Here is a 23,351-nt window from a genome sequence, read left to right on the forward strand (position 1 = left end):
CACAAAATAAATCATAACTAAAATGTAAAAATAGTTATGTGAACTCACAGGAAAAGATTGAAGTTTACGAAATTTACACTTTATCACCTGAAAATGAATGGTGTTTTATACAAGTGGGTGCTGTACTTTAACAGTACAAAGATTTCATGGCTTCCATAACTTACATTATGGTTTCCTGCTGCATAAATCTAGGGAAATTGTTATCCCTTCAACCAATAGTACAGAGGTAACACGAGGTTTACTGACCACTGTTCCTACTGTCAAGTGTTTGTGTATGGCAGAGAAAGCCTATAAAGAGTTTGTAACACAAGGTTTCAATACCTTGATACGGATATACATCACCATGTATGTTAGATATTTGTAAGGTCTATCACTTTGTGTTACACTGAAATGGACAAATTCAAATACTAACAGTTACATCTTATCTTTGAAGATTTTACAGCTAAACACTTTATTGAATTAGAATCCCAGGCGTGTGATTTATACCAACTAAGGGTTTAACTGGTGTTGTCGCGAATAGCTGAACCATATATATCATTGAACTCATTTCAATCTTGTTTAACAGGCAATAAAGTGAGATTTGACATAGAAAATTGACAATGTCTTCGTTAGATCTGTGTAAACATGTATTGGAATCTCACTGGTATTTCTGTACGGCAAATGTCTGTAAATTTTGATGGCAGTTATCAAATTCAACTTTTAGAAAATGAAAATATATGTGTTACCTCCTGGTTAAATCAGCTAACTCAGTAACTGATGTTTCAGAGTTTTTAGTTCTTCAATTGAATCATCAGTTCTTGATGTATACCTTTCAAACAAGTTTTCAATTCTTTTTTATCTTCGTATTGCGTCATTAATTCTTGTTTACCTTTCAATTGAGTCATCGGCAGTTCCTGTGGAGTTATTTCTTAAGAAAAGAAGTCTAAATTACCATTTAAGACATTTTGTAATTTGTGTGATACTCTTAGATTGGAGACTTCAGAAGAAGGTAGTACATTACTGAGAATTATTGTTGTCAAATCATGTGAAGTCTTACAGTAAATATCAGATATCTTATTACCTAGGTAATGTCTTAAGATTTAGAGTATATTTGATACATTGTACAGATTAACATTGAACCTGAACCCTATTTACATATTTGTGGTAGCAAATTAGTTGCCTTTTAAATTCATGTCGTTTTAGAAAGTTTGGCGTTGACTTCTGATTAACAGACATCATGTCGTTCGATGTAAGATTTAGGATTTTAAGGTGATTAAGGTTATCAATACATTATTGAGTTCCATTTGTCATACAGTGTAGTTAGTATATCTGTAGTTTAACCCAGTCCAAGTTACATGGTAATAAACCTGTTATGTTCTATACAAAAACATTTTGTTGTATATTGCATCTTGAGCTTTGCTATATTCTCAAAGTGATCATGCATTAGTCAGTTTTATTTGAAATGTTTTTTTGTATGTATCTTTTTTTTCTTTCTTTTTTTGTCAGATAATCACATATGGCCATTTTTATTGTCATATGACAAACCTAACTCAGACGATTGCATATGAACGAAAACCACAAAAAATACTTTCTGGTAAAATACATATTTTACCACTTTGTCTTAACCCAGTACCCGGTTTTTGAATGATGTATTTTTTACATTATTTTGTATGCATGTTCATGTATTAAAACTACCTACAATCGCCTTCCCCTTGAGATTTTATCTGACTGGATATTGTCTCCAGTTTGTATAAATATCTATGAATAATTTACAGCCCCCAGTTGTCTGCTCTTGTTCAGGGCTAATCTCTGCAAAAGATTAAAGGAGTGAGGTTTTATGAAGGTTTTCAATCAAAAGACCTAAAACTTGTGTCTGATTGTGATAGACACCAGAGTGTATTGGTCGCCCTTCCTGTATTTACTTTTGAAGTTTGGGAGTAGTTTGTAAATCTTGTGGATCAAGATTGCTGTTATTTTGACCTGTAAGGACTTAACATGATGTACCTTACACTGATGAGATCGCACAAACTTACTCGCCGCATATTTGTGACATATATATATATTTTTTCATTCTTCAGTGTGGTTCTCATAATTTAAAAGCTATTTTTCCATAAATTATCTCTCAGAATACTTTCATTCTAGAAATGAAATAAATACATTCTTAAATGGATAGTATTAACCCAGGTAATAAATTATTGTCTTAATTTTTGACTGCTTCTGCAGTAGGTGAGAAGGAAGTATTTTGTTTTTAGCTCACCTGGTCCGAAGGACCATGGTGAGCTTATGCCATACCGCAGCGTTCATCGTCCGTCCGTCCGTCAACTTTTCCTTTAAAACGCTAATAGTCATGAACAACTGAGCAGATTTTGACCAAATTTGGTCAAAAGCATCCTTGATGGAAGGGGAACAAATTTTGTATAAATGGTAGGTCTGGGGGCTGAGGGGCAGGGCCCAATAGGGGAAATATAGCAAATTCTTTAAAATCCTTCTTCTTCTGTAGGAATGAAAGGATTTGTTCCATATTTGGTCTGAAGCATCCTTGGGAGAAGGGGAACCAATTTTGTATAAACCATGGGTGTGGCTCCCCAGAGGCCTGAGGGGCGGTGCCAAATAGGGGAAATATAGCAAATTATTCTTTAAAATCATTCTTCTTCCGTAGGAATAAAAGGATTTGGTCCATATTTAGTGTGGAGCATCCTTGGGTAAAGGGGAACCAATTTTGTAAAAATCGCGGGTCTGGCCCCCTTGGGGGCTGAGGGGCGGGGCCACATAGGGGAAATATAGCAAATTCTTTAAAATCCTTCTTCTGTAGGAATAAAAGGATTTGTTCCATATTTGGTGTGGTGCATCCTTTGGTAAAGGAGAACCAATTTTGTATTAACGGTGGGTGTGGCCCCCCTGGTACCTGAGGGGCGGGGCCAATAGGGGAAATATAGGTAAAACCTTTATAATCCTTCTTCTACCATAGGGATTAGGGATATTATCCTAATTTATTCTGGAGCGTTCTTAAGCAAAAGGGACTCACTTTTGTATAAACGGTGTGCCTGACCCCTCTTGAGGCAGAGAGGTGGGACCCAATAGGGGAAATGTAGGTAAAACCTTTAAAATCCTTCTTCTACCATAGAGATTAAGGGATTTTATCCTAATTTAGGCTGGAGCATCAATGGGCCAAGGGGACTCAATTTTGTATAAGCATGCAGTGGGTGTGGTCTCCCAAGGGGCAGAAGGGCAAGGCTCAATAGGAGAAATAGAGGTAAAACCTTTAAAATCCTTCTTCGACCATCGGGAATATGGGATTTTATTAGGTCACCTGAGCTTTAGCTCAAGTGACCTATTGCTATCTGTCTTCGTCCGTTGTCCGTCGTCCCTTAACATTTTACATTTTCAACTTAAGCTGAAATATTGGCAAAGGGATTTCATTAATATTTCATGGGAAGGTTACTGACATCTCCTTGACCAAGTGTTGTTATTTTTCGGGGCGATCAGAAATCCGATATGCCCGACACGGCCGCCATTTTGAAAAACTATTTAACACTGAAAGTCAAGTTCTGCTCGGACGATTGAACTGAAACCTGGTAGGAATGGACGACTCATGGTCCTGACAAAGAGTTGTTATTTTTCGGGTAGATCAGAAATCAGATATGGCCGACACGGCCGCCATTTTGAAAAACTATTTCACACGGAAAGTCAAGTTCTGCTCGGACGATTGAACTGAAACCAGGCAGGAATGGTCGACTCATGGACCTGACAAAGCGTTGTTATTTTTCGGGTTGATCAGAAATCCGATATGCCCGACACGGCCGCCATTTTGAAAAACTATCTCGCACTGAAAGTCAAGTTCTGCTGGGACGATTGAACTGAAACCTGGTAGGAATGGTCGACTCATGGTCCTGACAAAGTGTTGTTATTTTTCGGGTCGATCAGAAATCCGATATGGCCGACACGGCCGCCATTTTGAAAAAAACTATTTCAAAACTGAAAACTGCAAGTTCTAATAGGCCGATTTAACTGAAACTTGGTCTATGAATGATCAGCTCATGGTCCTGACAAACTTAAGTTAACGTTATACTAAACTATTTTGTACTCAAATTGGTACATATTTCAACAACAAAAATAAATACTGTAGGACACAGATGACCGTTTAGGCCCATGGGCCTCTTGTCCTTATTTAGTCTGGAGCATCCTTGGGTCAAGGGGGCTCAATTTTGTGTAATTGGTGGGTATGACCCCCCTAGGTTTAATATAGGGGTGGGGCTCTGTTTGAAGTTTGTTCTCGCTATATTTCAAGTACTGGATGGATCTTTCTGAAATTTCAAATGTACTTGCAGCACCTACTTCATACCAATTATTTTAAACATATTCAGGTGAGCGATACAGGGCCCCTGGGCCACTTGTTTTATTTACATGTAGTGATTCCAGGAATGTAGGAACTTTTATTTGTTCTGTGTTCTGACCTTGTAACTTATATACTGTGTCTGTCTTTACAGCTGTACAGGTGGTACTGCTGCGCCGACGCCTTGTGGAGAAGGGACGTTCAACAGTGGGACAGGAAGCTCCATTAGCGGTGACTGTCAGACATGTGCTGCGAATGCCATCAGTCCTGTCGGATCTACTTCCTGTACAGTATGTCCGGCTGGATACTCCTGCAGTTCTCCAAATACAAGGACCGCCTGTAGTGCTGGGGAGTTCTCACTGGATGGGGACATGTCCTGTACAACCTGCCCTACTGGTCATATATGTCCCACCACAACAGCAGCATCCACGGTAAAGGTCGCACAATTGCAAGGTCACTTGTCTTAAGTAAAGGTTACATATTAAAGTGACCATATAGCCATTTGTATCTGAGCAACTGTTGTATCTTTCTAAATGGTCTTTCTTTTACTCATCAGATTTTTTTTACTTAATTACCTTACTTAAGAATAATCCCCCTGTAATATTGGCCAGTTCACTGAAGATCCTTATAAATTTATCAGTAGAACCCTCTGTCACTGTACATGGACTATTGAACATCTTAATGTAGGGTATGGACTCGTTTGTTACAGGATTGCCCGGCTGGTGAAGAGCCGAACTCAGGACTGACAGCTTGTCAGGTGTGTAATGCTGGAGAATACAGTAGTGCCTCGGATACCTCCTGTCAAACATGTCCTGCAGGTAAGTCTTCTCTTTATAGTTATCTCCCCTTGGTACTTCCATAACTGTTGAAAGTCCGGCAGAAGCGTTTATCTATGAAATACTTTGTTTGAAGACAATTTCTTTTTTGGAAGAGCTGTAGGAATCGTACAAAAAAATGTTCAGTTAAAACCCTTTCAATTAGAAACATTTTTCTTGCTATACATGAAGTAGACATACAAAATTGACATACAAAATTATTAATTAAGGTTAACAAAATTATGAGATGTAACATTCAAATTTAAATAATTTTAAAACAATAAATGCAAATTACAATTATGATATCATTTATATGGATTACATTTGTATATAATATATAAAATGCCAACATTTCCATATTGCTAGTATACCATGAAACAGATGTTCAGATAGCATTGCTTTTACAACAGATATATGGTGTATCACAAGTCCGTATCCCCATAACTTAACCACTAACACACGTAATAGGCATTAACAGACAAATACATCCATGCCTCCATAATTGAACACCCCTGGGACTTGATCCCTGTGTCACACCTTAGAAATGGCTGAGATTTTCTGTGTCACACCTTAGAAATGGCTGAGATTTTCTGTGTCACACCTTAGAAATGGCTGAGATTTTCTGTGTCACACCTTAGAAATGGCTGAGATTTTCTGTGTCACACCTTAGAAATGGCTGAGATTTTCTGTGTCACACCTTAGAAATGGCTGAGATTTTCTGTGTCACACCTTAGAAATGGCTGAGATTTTCTGTGTCACACCTTAGAAATGGCTGAGATTTTCTGTGTCACACCTTAGAAATGGCTGAGATTTTCTGTGTCACACCTTAGAAATGGCTGAGATTTTCTGTGTCACACCTTAGAAATGGCTGAGATTTTCTGTGTCACACCTTAGAAATGGCTGAGATTTTCTGTGTCACACCTTAGAAATGGCTGAGATTTTCTGTGTCACACCTTAGAAATGGCTGAGATTTTCTGTGTCACACCTTAGAAATGGCTGAGATTTTCTGTGTCACACCTTAGAAATGGCTGAGATTTTCTGTGTCACACCTTAGAAATGGCTGAGATTTTCTGTGTCACACCTTAGAAATGGCTGAGATTTTCTGTGTCACACCTTAGAAATGGCTGAGATTTCTATCTTTACTTCAATGTTTGCTAGGCACTATAGATGAATACAGCTGTGCTACTTGGATACTTTGTAACTTGCCCCTAGGGACTTAGTCCCTTGTCGTTACATAAATCAGTTGAATTGTTCCCCTATGATCATATATATGATCGCTGGGCATGAGTGACTAATACATCCCTGCTTTGTTACCAGTATTGTTCAGCTACACTCTAAGTGACATTGTTCCTCGGTCATTTCATGGAAACAATTTGAGATCCACAGCTCATAATTTCAAGGCATGAAAAGACAACAATATGCATGCTAACAGGATTGGCCCTGGGGTCTGCCCCACCCTTGGGACTAGCAATTGGATCATTACAGTTGAGATCACTACTCTTTAAGAAATTATTGGACATGAAGTGAAGAATGCATTGCTATCAGGATTGACTCAGGGGTCTGGCCCCATCCCTGCAGACTTAGTCCCAGGGTCATAACCCAGGCCTTGTAACCATTTACAAATATCACAACCAAACTTGCTTTCAAAGCACACTTGATCCTTGGAATCTTTGAATCAGTTGTTGTATTAGAGGAGAAACGAAGCTCCTGTACAACTAAGTATGTTCATAACAATGAACTTTAACTTTATATTATACGATAGATTAATTTTTGAGTCCAGTGTAGAGGAGCTCTGTCGGCTCCTTTATTGGAAACTAACTTTAACTTTATGGGCATCTCTTGATTCACACCCAGTTGAAATAGCTGCACATACTTGCAAGTCACCCAGTAAGTATGAAGCATGTGCTCATTACACGTTGATCACCTGTAACTAATGGTGTTTACAACACTATTGTACTGGGACTCTCTAGCTATGTTGTACTTAGGGCACATTGTTCATGTTTGACAGGAAGCAAATGCCCAACCGCTCAGCTGTCTGCACCCATTACCTGCCCCAGCGGTACCTACCAGACGGCCGGTGGTCAGACAGCATGTGACAATTGTCCTGCCGGATCACAGTGCTCAGACACCACCGTAGCTGCTAATTGTCCAGCCGGACAGTATTCAAGTGCCAACTCCATCAGCTGTACTGCATGTGCTTCAGGTAACCTCTAACGACCATCCTTTCAACCAATCACAATCTTTCTATCATCCATACACTCTGTGTTGCCAATCAACACAATGGGCTCACAAACTTTTGTTTTCAGTAAGAGTTTCACTGCCTGTCGTCTTGAGGAATTGCTTTGGTAATGGGTTAGTCTAGTTAAGTAATTGCAGTATTTTTTTTACAGGATGTGTATTGTTATTATTGTAAACTTAAGGTAAACTAATATTGAGCTTTCCTTAGTTTTCAGACGTCAGCAGCAGTCCTGGATCCTTGTTTTTATATACAACTCATGTGTTGCATAATTTAACTGTTTTCTTTTTCTATTTTTCAGTGATTTTTGTTGTTTGAACATTTGTTTTCAATTTTTTCACTTGTAAAATTCAAGGTAAAGTTTAAAACTTTGTAGAGAATCTCTTTTCTATATGATCTGATCTTTGCCAAGATTTTCTTCTAATTTCTTAACAAAAAAATTCTTAAAAACTCTAAATCTTTGTTTCTTTAATTATTCCATTAATTTTATTATTCTGGTTTATTTGCTTTACAACCGGAGTTTGGTAATTTCACATTTGTTTGTTTTAGCTAATGTTATTTTCCCTGTCTAATCATCACAAATTAACTTGCCTTTCCATTTTTTGATATTTACTAAATCATGTTATGAGATTTTTTTCTAAATTGCAATAAATAGAAAATCCCACTTTTTCTAGCTTCTGTTTCTGTAATTGTTTATTCTCCTGTTGAACCATTTGTGCCTGATTGTCACAAAACAATAACTCAACAATTTCATATATTGCAACGGCACGACCACGCCGCGTGGAATTTTGTTGACTTAATGGTATCTGATACGATGTCCACTCTGTGACTATATAGTGTGTAGAGGGTTTGTAACCTCTTTGCTAGCTGTGGTTGCTATATCATCCGTACGAGGTCCACTCTGTGACTATATAGTGTGTAGAGGGTTTGTAAACTCTTTGCTAGCTGTGGTTGCTATATCATCCGTACGAGGTCCACTCTGTGACTACGTAGATGGTTTGTATACTCTTTGCTAGCTGTAGTTGCTATATCATCCGTACGATGTATCACCTGTATAAAAACCTTTAAAGAAACAATTACATTTGCTTATGTTGCTTGTTTTTCAGTATTGCCATATAAACTGCTAGGCATGCTTTCAGCTACGATTATAAAATATTTTCAATTCTGTGTGGAATTGTTTCACAGCTGTATACTTACCAAGCTAAAAAATATTTATATTTGCTATGCTATCATAAATATTTTGTATAAAAAGGATAACAAAACTGTTTAAACTTTCTTTATGACTTTTACCTCCTCTGTTGACATCACAATGGAACGCCACAAAATGTATTCAAAAGTGGTACAGGCTCAATCTGATTAGTCGAAAACAAAGATGGGTTCTTACTGAGTTTTCATATGTTTTAGAGTTATTGATTTGATCTCTTTTTGTGATGTATCAAAACCATATATATTGCTTATGATCAAAATCAAGAAATCACAGGTTTTACCTTGCCTTGGCATTTACAATCAAGATATAGATTTATATACATCACAACTATGCCTTTAAGTTTTCTTTAATTGAATTAGCCACATATATCATGAGATTGATAGTTGTTTGACTTAATGTGGCTATTTATGGACCCAAACTAAGCCTAAAAATGTTTATCATCCCCCGCTCAACGAGTTGGCGGGGGATATAGAAATGGGGTCCGTTCGTACGTGTGCCGTTTGTGCGTGCGTCTGTGTGTGCGTGCCTCCATCCATGCCCCTGGTTAAGAAGAATTGCTCTCATCTATATCTTGCCTACTACAAGTGCTATGTTGATTATACTTGCATCAATTTTTTATCTAGGGTTGCTCTACAGAATGCATATTGCAGATGCTGATTTTGACCTATATTTTACGCTTCATGATTTAGCGTATCTTGCACTATGACTGGGGATATCTGCTTGTTGGTTTGGTACTTATTGTTATAATGTTATACTGGTAGTATGTGGGAAGGTTAAAAACATCTGGGATACTTAACATATAATAATAATGTATATATTAGTGTTATCCTTGTCTACACGTTCATCCAGACAGTTTTGATTTTGTGTTAGAGCTAGGGTCATACAGCTTCCCATATTTATGCCCCCTAATGAGTAGGAGTTGTTGCACAATATTTTTGTGACCCATAAGTGTGGGAGAAGGGCATCTTTGTCTAAACAATGAGATATTGTGAAATTTCAGTAAGAACCCATCAATAATTACAAAACAAAAACATGCATTTGGTCAGTTAAATGTTTCTGTGTAAGAAAAATCATGAAATGTTCACAAATCTTCGTAAGTGATGTTACAAGCTACTAGTCTTTGTAATAGATAAAATGTCTCTAAAAACATGGTGTTCATTTCTATCTGTTAGACATAACATTCCCAATGGTTTCAATTATTTCAGTAAAGTTCTGTCTGCCCCTTATGGCATGACCTTGGCAAAACCCTAATGTCCCTGACCTTTGATTCCCTATTGTGAAACAACTGACCTGTCATGAGAGAAACACGAACCTTTCTTCACAATTTTTCCTTTCCCTCACGTTTTCGAACAAGAAACAAAATAACTTTGATTAAAATTTAATATGCAAAGAACTGATAATATTGAGTCAGACTTCTTTGATACTCATCACAATTTTCCTGTACAATTCAAAATGTTCATGTTGAAATGATAGAGGTGAGTAATGATATAATTTAAGAAATAGTTATGGTATGACACAATGCGTGTATGCTTTTTTAGCATTTTCTAAGAATGGGGTTTGGGGGTAGGGTGATAAGGCTAATACAGTCACTCTGGCCGCAGCACCTGGCTTACCACTCCAGGGTTATTATTCTTAGTTAGTTTCCCTGTCACTTCACCGCTACAGTGAAGCCTACATTTTGTACCTGGTATTACTGTTAGACAGTTTCAGTTTTATATAGGGTAAACTTTGAAGGGAACCAAATGGTAAGTTTTCAAGCTGGATTTCCTAATCATTGTTGGATCACAACATTTTAGAGGCTGTTGATTGTTCATGAAGTTGAGGCATTTGTATGGAGGATAGCTAGGCATTGCACTGACAAATATTTTCGATTTCAGGAAGATTTAGGTTAAAGTTTTGAGCGTTATATTTTTTGTTTGGTTGGATCACAATAGTCAATAACTCTTTGAATAATATAAGGAAGTGTTGAACCGCATTTGTTTTTTAGAAAATGAAAGGGGTATATTGGAATTAATTAAAAAACAAATTACATAGTATTTGGTTACAGTTTTTCTGGGCAGTGTTCCGATGATCACAGTAATTAAGCTATTGACAATTGTAAGGCTTTGGCTTAAACAATGGTTTGAAACATATCTTTGCTTTTTTAGCTGTTATAAACATTTTTGAGTTGACATGTTTGTGACTCAGACTCAAACTTGGTATTATATTCAACAATAAATAACTGAAGCAAACAGGTAAATCCAGATAGGTTTACCACTTCCTGTGCAATATTTTATGATGGTGTGGAATATGCAAAGACGTGATTCGAGGTGGTCTCCGGTACAGGGAACCTACTGTCATTACCTTACAGTTATGAAAAATATCTTTACTCTAAAAACTCTTTACTAGATGTGTGCCATACTTTGGTGTAAGGTTAGAAATGGTCTCTTTTGGTTTATATTTAACTGCTTTATGGGGTTAAATCTACAATAAATAAATTGTATATCAAAGATTTTTGGTAAAGGTATAACAAAATCCATTCTTGGGACTTCTGTTAGTATAGGAGTCTTTTGGTCTTGTTAGATAGCAATGATTCCTTTTCACAGAAAAAAATGTTAGTGTAAAAATCCTAGATTAAGCTGTTCTCTGTGATAAATGAATTTAATCTGAGCAAAAACCAGAAGACAATTGATAAAATTCAGCTAGTATTGGATATGAGAAATTTGAGTGACAAAATGGGGAGGTTAAGTAAGTATATATGAAGGACTTGTCTACCCAATATTTCAAAAAAAATATAAAAAATAAGTACAGAAGGATACAGAATAACACATAATTAAATCTATATTGGGTAATGTGATAGCTGTATGCCAGTAGTAATCTGATCTGGCTGTATCCCAGTAGTAATCTGATCTAGCTGTATCCCAGTAGTACTCTGATCTAGCTGTATCCCAGTAGTAATCTGATCTGGCTGGATTGACAGGTTCCTACAGTGCTGCTGGAGCCTCGTCCTGTACCAGCTGTACAGCGGGATACGACTGTACTGATCCAACACAAACTAGTCCCACACAATGTACACAGGGTACCTACAGTGGCGGGGGACAGGCCGGCTGTACCGCATGTGCCAGTGGTAGGTAACCTCACAGTGATTCTATATCTTCACTTAAAACCCTCATCAAAACACAATAAATCTGTATAGTAATACAATATCTGCAAATCCATATTTGATAACAAATGTTATCCATGTAAAAAATATTGGGTATATAAAGTGAGTCATCTAATTAAATATATAATCATAGTCTCTGCTGTTAAACCATACATCTTTTGAATAGAACAGATGAATGTTTAATACATCAGACTACACATTTTCTCTGTTGATAAGAAGACTTTTCAGTTAACAAAAATAATTGAACATGTTATAAAAATGAAACAAAAAACATGGAATTGAAAAATAAATTATGAATATATATTTACATTTGCATGGCATTGTCACTATATAGCCTCTTTGAAAGCTGTGTCGTTGATGGGACTTTAATTACCATGCATCACGAACACAATTCTTAGCGTTTTAATACAACACTGACCGGAACTACAATATCCATTATAAATAAAGATGACGGCTGCTGAAATATCGCTGGGCATTGTGAGATTTGACATTGTCATTGTAAATTTATGTGTAACATAAAAATAAAATAAAAACACTTTTATTACAACAAAAACAAGACCAAGGTCTGCCATATCGTACAAAATGCACATCGGTTGAAATCACCAATGCCTGAAATGGTAACAAGTTCAATGCTCATGCAATTTATCAGAAATATTGTCTGTTACACTGCACTGATCAACAGGGGTTCGTTACAAATGTCTGAAATACACCTATTCTAATAGACCTACTGACAAATATGTTACAGACCTACTGATATGAGTCACAGCACACATAAACATTTCAGACATTTGCCCTGTGCTCCGTCGCAAGATCACTCACTCCAAACGCTATCAGTTTCACGCGTCTCGCATTCACGGTTCCTCAGTTTCTGACGACATGTCAAATAACGAGTCTGTTATTGAATCTACCAGCTGTTGTCAGGTTCCCATACATTCTTCACAAAATGAGCAAAGAGAAAAGTTCGAATTAACTTCCAAAAATAACTCCCTCGTTGAGAGCAAGGTCGGATTTACAGTGTTTACTGTATTTGTCCATGCGCAAAATTTGTTCCGGGGAAAAATCGAATTAATTTCAAATCTAACTTTCAGCTCAGAAGAGTTCTATTGATAAACTTAAATCACCTTATAGACATATCATACGCAGTTGTATTTGATACTGAATTGTGGAAAAAAATTGAAGTGTTTGTTAAAATTTCAAAGTACTACTGTGTTTGCCAATCAGCCCGCGACAATACGCTGTCCAAACTATTGAATGAAATTGTGTGGATTGTCAATAAGGCGGGCATTTTTAACTTTGAATATAAATCATAAGCTAAAAAAGAACCTAAGAGGCAGAGAAAACGTAAATTTAAGTATTGAACTGTTTTTGTATGGTATTTATGAACTATTTGAATGACGAATTCATTAGCGTGTATTACGTTGCTTGCAAAGCTGTGTCTTCAAATAGATCATAAATACCATACAAAAACAGTTCAATGCTTAAATATGTACAGCATTTGATAATAATAATACTAATACTAATAATAATAGTCTTTATTTAAACTTGATTACATATTGAGTCAAAGACTCGTCGTCTCCCATATGGTCAAGCATATTAAAAAATGTACATTATATACAACCTATATTTTCTCTGAAGATCAAACCCTGGTGGCCTCGCCGGAAGGATGGAGTGTTAACCACTCGACCAATCCGCCCATAATTGTTTTTGCTTGAATATTACAGGGTACTACAGCCTTGCTGGCCAGGGAAATTGTACACAGTGTCCTGCTGGACAGGAATGTTCTGACCCAAGTAACATCGTAGACTGTGGAACAGGAACCTATAGTCCAGCTGGCCAAATTACATGTTCAACTTGTGACACAGGTTGGTAGGCTAGGAAACTTTGACATTGTTAACCAGACAAATTACATGCTGTTGAATAAATGATAAGAAAGAGACAACCCCAAACAATTCTCATGAAATTTGTTTTGTTTCAGGTTCCTACAGTATTGTTGGCCAAGCAAGTTGTACCGAATGTCCAGTAGGGAATGATTGTTCAACCCCGACTTCTATAGTTAACTGTGCTGCAGGAACATACAGTCCAGCAGGCCAAATTAACTGTACACCATGCGTCACAGGTTAGTAGGCTACGGGACATGTACATTGTTAAAGAGTCTTTTGCAGCCGCCGACTATATCCCACAGAGTTCACAATGGCCGTGAAAAAGTTTTGAGTTTACAGTGTGGCCTTGAAAAACCCTGATTTTCACTTAGGGCCTTGAAAAGTCTTAAAACCCTTGTAACCCTGAGAAGTCCTTGACAAGTCTTGAACCTTTTAGCTTGTCTGTGGCCTTGAGAAGTCCTTGACAAGTCTTGAAACCTTTAGCTTGTCTGTGGCCTTGAGAAGTCCTTGACAAGTCTTAAACCTGTAAGCTTGTCTGTGGCCTTGAGAAGTCCTTTACAAAACTTGAACCCTTTAGCTTGTCTGTGGCCTTGAGAAGTCCTTGACAAGTCTTAAACCTGTTAGCTTGTCTGTGGGCTTGAGAAGTCGTTGACAAATCTTGAACCCTGTAGCTTGTCTGTGGCCTTGAGAAGTCGTTGACAAGTCTTGGACCCCCTAAGCTTGTCTGTGGCCTTGAGAAGTCGTTGACAAGTCATAAACCTGTAAGCTTGTCTGTGGCCTTGAGAAGTCGTTGACAAGTCTTGGACCCCCTAAGCTTGTCTGTGGGCTTGAGAAGTCGTTGACAAGTCTTAAACCCTTTAGCTTGTCTGTGGCCTTGAGAAGTCCTTGACAGGTCATAAACCCTTTAGCTTGTCTGTGGCCTTGAGAAGTCCTTGACAAATCTTGAAACCTTTAGCTTGTCTGTGGCCTACAGAAGTCCTTGAATTTTGCAATTAGTAATAATTTCACATTTATGATTATCTTCCATCATGATTTTCTTCCCCAATTTTACATAAAACAAACCGAATTTTCATCTTAAAGGTACAAAGGGGAGGCAACTCCCATTGAATTTATCGTAGCAATCGTATGAAGAGACAGGGCGAGTGAGATTTTCGAAATGAGATGTAGTTATGTAAAAGTAGCGAGATCTAACTTTTAAGGTTGGTCAGCTAAGCTCCCTGAATAGGGAAATGAAGATTTAATTTATAAATTACCCAGGAGCAAAACTTTAACTTGAGAGTGAAAGAATATGGTCAAAGGCTACAATACTGTACCAAGGTTACTTTTAATCTTGTCACAAGATAATTGATATAAAGAAAATATGGGGTCAGCACCATTTCTGTCTGGGCATGTTTGGAAAAAGATTGTAATTCTCAGAATTGAAGCCACCTCTTTGCAGCAACAAACACAATTTTTTCCACAGGATATACCCCCATACCCTATCTTTGAGAAAGTGGTTCAAGAAAGGAGGGTTACTTCCCTTCTAGTGTTTATGGACCTTGGCTCACTTTGAGAACTTCAGTAAGGGCCTTGGAGAAGCATTGAAAAGGCCATGACTTCCATTTGACATGATCTGTATAAGCTCTGTCCATTCTATGAAAGAGATTACCAGCAAAATTAAGATGATTTGTTTTGTTTCAGGTTACTACAGTATTGTTGGCCAAGCAAGTTGTACACAATGTCCAGTAGGGAATGATTGTTCAACCCCGACTTCTATAGTTAACTGTGCTGAAGGAACCTACAGTCCAGCTGGCCAAATAGCATGTTCAACTTGTGACACAGGTTGGTAGGCTAGGGAACTTTGAAATTGTCAACAATACTTTGGAAGTTTGGGTATAAATAAAATGAAAGTGATAAACCAAAAAAATTCTGATGAAATTTGTTTTGTTTCAGGTTCCTACAGTATTGCTGGCCAAGCAAGTTGTACCGAATGTCCAGTAGGGAATGATTGTTCAACCCCGACTTCTATAGTTAACTGTGCTGCAGGAACATACAGTCCAGCAGGCCAAATTAACTGTACACCATGCATCACAGGTTTGTAGGCTATGAGACATGTACATTGTTAAAGAGTCTTTTGCAGCTGCCAAATATATCCCACAGAGTTCACAATGGCTGTGAAAAAGTTTTGAGTTTACGGTGTGGCCTTGAGAAACCCTGATTTTCACTCAGGGCCTTAAAAAGTCTTAAACCCTTTAGCTTGTCTGTGGCGTTGAGAAGTCCTTGACAAATCTTGAACCCTTTAGCTTGTCTGTGGCCTTGACGTCTTGAACCCTTTTGCTTGTCTGTGGCCTTGAAGTCTTAAACCCTTTAGCTTGTCTGTGGCCTTGAGAAGTCCTGGACAAATCTTGAAACCTTTAGCTTGTCTGTGGCCTTGAGAAGTCCTTGACAAGTCTTGAACCCTTTAGCTTGCCTGTGGCCTTGAGAAGTCCTTGAATTTTGCCATTTAGTAATAATTTCACAGTTATGATTATCCTCCGTCATGATTTTCTTCCCCAATTTTACATAAAACAAACCTGATTTTCATCTTAAAGGTACAAAGGGGAGGCAACTCCCATTGAATTTATCGTAGCAATCGTATGAAGAGACAGGGCGAGTGAGATTTTCGAAATGAGATGTAGTTATGTAAAAGTAGCGAGATCTAACTTTTAAGGTTGGTCTGCTAAGCTCCCTAAATAGGGAAATGAAGATTTAATTTATAAATTACCCAGGACCCAAACTTGAACTTGAGTGAAAGAATATGTTCAAAAGCTACAATACTGTACCAAGGTTACTTTTAATCTTGTCACAAGATAATTGATATAAAGAAAATGTGGGGTCAGCACCATTTCTGTCTGGGCATGTTTGGAAAAAGATTGTAATTCTCAGAATTGAAGCCACCTCTTTGCAGCTACAAACACATTTTTTTCCACAGAATAGACCCCCATACCCCATCTTTGAGAAAGTGGGGGAGAGAGGAGGATTACTTCCCTTCTAGTGTTTATGGACCTTGGCTCACTTTGAGAACTTCAGTAAGGGCCTTTGGTGAAGCATTGAAAAGGCCATGACTTCCATTTGACATGATCTGTATAAGCTCTGTCCATTCTATGAAAGAGATTACCAGCAAAATAATGATTTGTTTTGTTTCAGGTTTCTACAGTATTGCTGGCCAAGCAAGTTGTACACAATGTCCAGTAGGAAAGGATTGTTCAACCCCGAGTTCTATTGTAAACTGTGCTGAAGGAACCTACAGTCCAGCTGGCCAAATAGCATGTTCAACTTGTGACACAGGTTAGTAGGCTAGGAAACATTTACATTGTTAAGGAAACAAATTCCATGTTCAACTTGTGACACAGGTTAGTAGGCTGGGGAACATTTACATTGTTAAGGAAACAAATAACATGTTCAACTTGTGACACAGGTTAGTAGGCTGGGGAACATTTACTTTGTTAAGGAAACAAATTACATGTTCAACTTATGAGACAGGTTGGTAGGCTTGGAAACTTTGACATTGTTAACAAATCTTTGAAAGTTTGGATGTAAATAAAATGTAAGAGATAAACCAAACAAAATTCTGATGAAATTAGTTTTGTTTCAGGTTCCTACAGTATTGCTGGCCAAGCAAGTTGTACCGAATGTCCAGTAGGGAATGAATGTTCAACCCCGACTTCTATAGTTAACTGTGCTGCAGGAACATACAGGCCAGCAGGCCAAATTAACTGTACACCATGCGTCATAGGTTAGTAGGCTATGAGACCAGACTTCATTTGAAATTTTTGTGACTGGTTGTTAGCAAGGGAAATGTTAGATGTCATGTAAATTTTTGTGACATTTATAGCCAAGCTAGGGAACAGTTAAATGAAATTCACAGAAAATAGGTTTCAGTGGTTATAAATGGTTTAATATGGGCAGGGGGTGGGAGTTGAACACTGAATGGTGAAATTTAGAAATAAGCATAGAATGTTATAAAAAAACCCACCAAACACACCTCTTTTGTTGATTGAATGTTACAGGGTACTACAGCCTTGCTGGCCAGGGAAATTGTACACAGTGTCCAGCTGGACAGGAATGTTCTGACCCAAGTAACATCGTAGACTGTGGAACAGGAACCTATAGTCCAGCTAGCCAAATTACATGTTCAACGTGTGACACAGGTTGGAAGGCTAGGAAACATTTACATTGTTAAGGAAACAAATACCATGTTCAACTTATGAGACAGGTTGGTAGGTTAGGGAACATTTACATTGTTCAGGAAACAAATAGCATGTTCAACTTGAGACACAGGTTAGTAGGCTAGGGAACATTTTCATTGTTAAGGAAACAAATACCATGTTCAACTTATGAGACAGGTTGGTAGGTTAGGGAACATTTACATTGTTCAGGAAACAAATAGCATGTTCAACTTGAGACACAGGTTAGTAGGCTAGGGAACATTTACATTGTGAAGGAAACAAATACCATGTTCAACTTGTGACACAGGTTAGTAGGCTGGGGAACATTTACATTGTTAAGGAAACAAATAACATGTTCAACATGTGACACAGGTTGGTAAGCTAGGGAACATTTACATTGTTAAGGAAACCAATAGCATGTTCAACTTGTGACACAGGTTGGTAGGCTAGGAAACATTTACATTGTTAAGGAAACAAATTACATGTTCAACATGTGACACAGGTTGGTAGGCTAGGGAACATTTACATTGTTAAGGAAACCAATTACATGTTCAACATGTGACACAGGTTGGTAGGCTAGGGGACTTTGACATTGTTAAGGAAACAAATTACATGTTCAACTTGCGACACAGGTTGGTAGGCTAGGGACCATTTACATTGTTAAGGAAACAAATTACATGTTCAACTTGCGACACAGGTTGGTAGGCTAGGGAACTTTGACATTGTTAAGGAAACAAATTACATGTTCAACTTGTGACACAGGTTGGTAGGCTAGGGAACTTTGACATTGTTAACAAGACTTTGGATGTTTGGATATAAATAAAATACAAGAGATAAATCAAAACACTTCTGATGAAATTTGTTTTGTTTCAGGTTCTTACAGTATTGTTGGCCAAGCAAGTTGTACCGAATGTCCAGTAGGGAATGATTGTTCAACCCCGACTTCTATAGTTAACTGTGCTGCAGGAACATACAGTCCAGCAGGCCAAATTAACTGTACACCATGCGTTACAGGTTTGTAGGCTAGGGGACAGACTTCATTTGAATTTTTTGTGACTGATTGTTAGCAAGGGAAATGTAAGATGATGTCATGTGAATTTTTGTGACATTTGTGGCAGAGCTAGGGAACAGTAAAATTAAATGTACAGACAATAGGTTTTAATGGTTATAAATGGCAGAAAGATTCTGTGCTTGCTTTTTGTATAGTACTCAATGCACATTAGATATACAGGTAGAATTCTAGGTTAGCTTTAGAACAATGAGTACTACTTTTCTTTCATTGCAAGGTACTAGTTTTTTCATGGATTTGCTTCCTTATCACAGGATTTCTAATCTCTGAATTTCTTATCTAGTGGCCCTAACTGATCATGCTTATTGTAAAGATGCATTAATAATTAGGGCCCCGTATCGGAGATACGGGTGCCCTATAGTAATCACTCTGTCTGTCTGTCTGTCTGTCTGTCTGTCTGTCTGTCTGTCTGTCTGTCTGTCGATCCACAATTTTTGTTCATGGCTGATAACTTTGGTATTTATTGACCGATGTACATGAAACTTGGTCAAGATGTTCAGTTCACAAAAATACCATTGAGGTTAAAAGTTGAGGTGAAAGGTTAAGATCATTAGATTCAAAGGTCAAGGTTCAATTTTGTATCTTTTCACTGGTGAACATTTTGTTATGACATGATGAAGCAAAGTTGATCAGAATTAAACAAGGTGTCAACCTGACCAAATGTCAAGGTCATTGGGTCAAAGGTCAAGGTTAAATTTTGTATCTTTTCACTGGTGAACATTTTGGTATGACACTTTAAAGCAATGTTGTTCAGAATTAAACAAGAAGTCAATTGACCAAAGGTCAAGGTCACTGGGTCAAAGGTGAATGTTAAATTTTGTATCTTTTCCCTGATGGACATTTTGTCATGGCATTATGAATCAATGTTGGTCAGAATTAAACCAGTAGTCAATTGACCAAAGGTCAAGGTCACTGTGTCAAAGGTCACAGTCAAATTTTGTATCTTTTCCCTGATGAACATTTTTTTACGACTTTATGAAGCAAAGTTGGTCTGAATTTAACAAAGACTCAACTGACCTAAGGTCAAGGTCACTCGGTCAAAGGTCAAGGTAAAATTTAGTATTTTTTTTGCTGGTGAAATATCATTATGACACTTTGAAGCAATGTTTGTGGGAATTAAACGTGTCATTCTTGATGATTATGGGGGATGTATTGCCACAAGACAGGGCCTTACTGACCTGTCAGTGTTCTAGTTTACTATTAATTTTGCAAGACACCCTTTTTGTGAAATAAATATAACTGAAACATCACAAAAGTTGGAGCTCAAATAACCTTTACAGAATACAGAATTGGCTATTAAGTCTAGATTGAAAATGTTACCCCCAGTAAAGCTAAGATCCTGTGTATTTCCTAAATGTGATAGCTGTATCCGTAGAAATCTGATCTGGCTGTATCCCAGTAGTAATCTGATCTAGCTGTATCCCAGTAGTAATCTGATCTAGCTGTATCCCAGTAGTAATCTGATCTGGCTGGATTGACAGGTTCCTACAGTGCTGCTGGAGCCTCGTCCTGTACCAGCTGTACAGCGGGATACGACTGTACTGATCCAACACAAACCAGTCCAACACAATGTACACAGGGTACCTCCAGTGGCGAGGGACAGGCCGGCTGTACCGTGTGTGCCAGTGGTAGGTAGCCTCACAGTAATTCTATATCCTGTTTGGTAAAATTAATCCTTAGAATAATACAATATCTATGAATACTTTAAGAGTAAACAAATATTATGCATATTGAAATATTGTCTTTCTATGTTAAGTAATCAAATTAAATAAATAATCATGTAAACTGCAGTTGACCATACGCCTTTTGAATAGAAAGGATGAGAAAGTTTCAAGAGAAAGAGGGGGGGGGTTGAAAACTGTATGTTGTAAAATAAGAAATAAGCAAAGAATGCTAAAAAAATGAAAAAAAAAAGATCCTTTAATTTTTATTGATTGAATATTACAGGGTACTACAGCCTTGCTGGCCAGTGAAATTGTACACAGTGTCCAGCTGGACAGGAATGTTCTGACCCAAGTAACATCGTAGACTGTGGAACAGGAACCTATAGTCCAGCTGGCCAAATTACATGTTCAACTTGCGACACAGGTTGGTAGGCTAGGGAACATTTACATTGTTAACAAGACGTTGAAAGTTTGGATGTAAATAAAATATGTAAGATAAACCAAACAAAATTCTGATGAAACTTGATTTGTTTCAGGTGCCTACAGTATTGCTGGCCAAGCAAGTTGTACCGAATGTCCAGTAGGAAAGGGTTGTTCAACCCCGACTTCTATAGTTGACTGTGCTGCAGGAACATACAGTCCAGCAGGTCAAATCAACTGTACACCATGCGTTACAGGTTTGTAGGCTAGGGGACAGACTTCATGTGAAGTTTTTGTGACCGATTGTTAGCAAGGGAAATGTTAGATTACATGTCTAGATTTTGTGACATTTGTAGCCGTGCTAGGGGACAGTATGATTGAATGTACAGAAACAGAAAATAGGTTCAGTGATTATAAATTGAAGAGATATATCATTTAAGTAGACAAATGAATACTACTTGTCTTTCAATGCCCATTTCCTAATTTTCTGTTGGTTTTCTAAAATGATCCATTTCACAGGATTATTGTTCTGAACTTTGGGTTGAGTGGCTGTAACTCATAATGTTTTTGTGAAGATGGATTAATTTACCATTTATTTTGCAAGTTGTACTTTTTGTGGAAAAAAAGTTACTGCATTATAACGAAAATAAGAACTCAAACAACCTTTACAGAATATTCTGTTAGGTCTTGATTGAAAAAGTAGCCCCCAGTAAAGCTAAGATCCTGTGTATTTCCTAAATGTGATAGCTGTATCCGTAGTAATCTGATCTAGCTGTATCCCAGTAGTAATCAGATCTAGCTGTATCCCAGTAGTAATCTGATCTAGCTGTATCCCAGTAGTAATCTGATCTAGCTGTATCCCAGTAGTAATCTGATCTAGCTGTATCCCAGTAGTAATCTGATCTGGCTGGATTGACAGGTTCCTACAGTGCTGCTGGAGCCTCGTCCTGTACCAGCTGTACAGCGGGATACGACTGTACTGATCCAACACAAACCAGTCCAACACAATGTACACAGGGTACCTCCAGTGGCGAGGGACAGGCCGGCTGTACCGTGTGTGCCAGTGGTAGGTAGCCTCACAGTAATTCTATATCCTGTTTGGTAAAATTAATCCTTAGAATAATACAATATCTATGAATACTTTAAGAGTAAACAAATATTATGCATATTGAAATATTGTCTTTCTATGTTAAGTAATCAAATTAAATAAATAATCATGTAAACTGCAGTTGACCATACGCCTTTTGAATAGAAAGGATGAGAAAGTTTCAAGAGAAAGAGGGGGGGGGTTGAAAACTCTGTGTTGTAAAATAAGAAATAAGCAAAGAATGCTAAAAAAATGAAAAAAAAAAGATCCTTTAATTTTTATTGATTGAATATTACAGGGTACTACAGCCTTGCTGGCCAGGGAAATTGTACACAGTGTCCAGCTGGACAGGAATGTTCTGACCCAAGTAACATCGTAGACTGTGGAACAGGAACCTATAGTCCAGCTGGCCAAATTACATGTTCAACTTGCGACACAGGTTGGTAGGCTAGGGAACATTTACATTGTTAACAAGACGTTGAAAGTTTGGATGTAAACAAAATATGTAAGATAAACCAAACAAAATTCTGATGAAATTTGTTTTGTTTCAGGTTCCTACAGTATTGCTGGCCAAGCAAGTTGTACCGAATGTCCAGTAGGAAAGGGTTGTTCAACCCCGACTTCTATAGTTGACTGTGCTGCAGGAACATACAGTCCAGCAGGTCAAATCAACTGTACACCATGCGTTACAGGTTTGTAGGCTAGGGGGACAGACTTCATGTGAAGTTTTTGTGACCGATTGTTAGCAAGGGAAATGTAAGATGATGTCATGTGAAATTTTTGTGACAAAATTTTAGCAAGTGTTGTGTTAGGCATTAAGAGACAATTTTCTGATATTTACAAGATTGGTTTGGGAGTCTGCTAGCACCACTGTAACTCAGTTATTGGGTCGTAACATTGAAAAGATTGAGATATCCACCTCATTAAAATATATACAATTGCCCATGATGTGATCAACATAATATTGCTACCAGAATTGACACAGGGGTTTGGTGGCCCCAGTCCTGGGACAACAACATAAAAACAATTGAGATTATGGTATATCCCTTTCTATTATCCTTTATGTCAATTCTGCTACTTACCTTCTGCCACAGTATTTTATCATTTTATATTCATTTGCTACACATGATTTGTATCTTAGGTAGTTGTTCACCTGTGACTTTTTAGGTCACCTGAGACAAAGTCTCAAGTGACCTATTGCGATCGCCTTTTGTCCGTCGTCGTCCGTCGTGCGTCCGTAAACAATTTACATTTTCGACTTCTTCTCCAAAACCCCTGAACCAATTTCAATGAAATTTTGCAGGGACCTTCCATGGACAAAGGTCAACAAAA

The 23,351-nt window shown here is 37.7% G+C and overlaps 1 protein-coding gene across 1 annotated transcript in view; it reads left to right on the forward strand.

Annotated features, from left to right (window-relative positions):
• LOC110453079 overlaps positions 1–23,351 on the forward strand; it is a 184,925-nt gene that overhangs the window by 49,525 nt on the left and 112,049 nt on the right. Inside the window, exons 3-5 of the mRNA XM_021501909.1 lie at positions 4,467–4,743; positions 5,022–5,130; positions 7,136–7,330. Of these exons, the coding sequence (XP_021357584.1) occupies positions 4,467–4,743; positions 5,022–5,130; positions 7,136–7,330 (581 nt within the window). The remainder of the gene's footprint in view (positions 1–4,466; positions 4,744–5,021; positions 5,131–7,135; positions 7,331–23,351) is intronic.

This window comes from Mizuhopecten yessoensis, unplaced genomic scaffold, assembly GCF_002113885.1.
Source record: "Mizuhopecten yessoensis strain PY_sf001 unplaced genomic scaffold, ASM211388v2 scaffold7087, whole genome shotgun sequence".
Taxonomy (NCBI): Eukaryota; Metazoa; Mollusca; class Bivalvia; order Pectinida; family Pectinidae; genus Mizuhopecten; species Mizuhopecten yessoensis.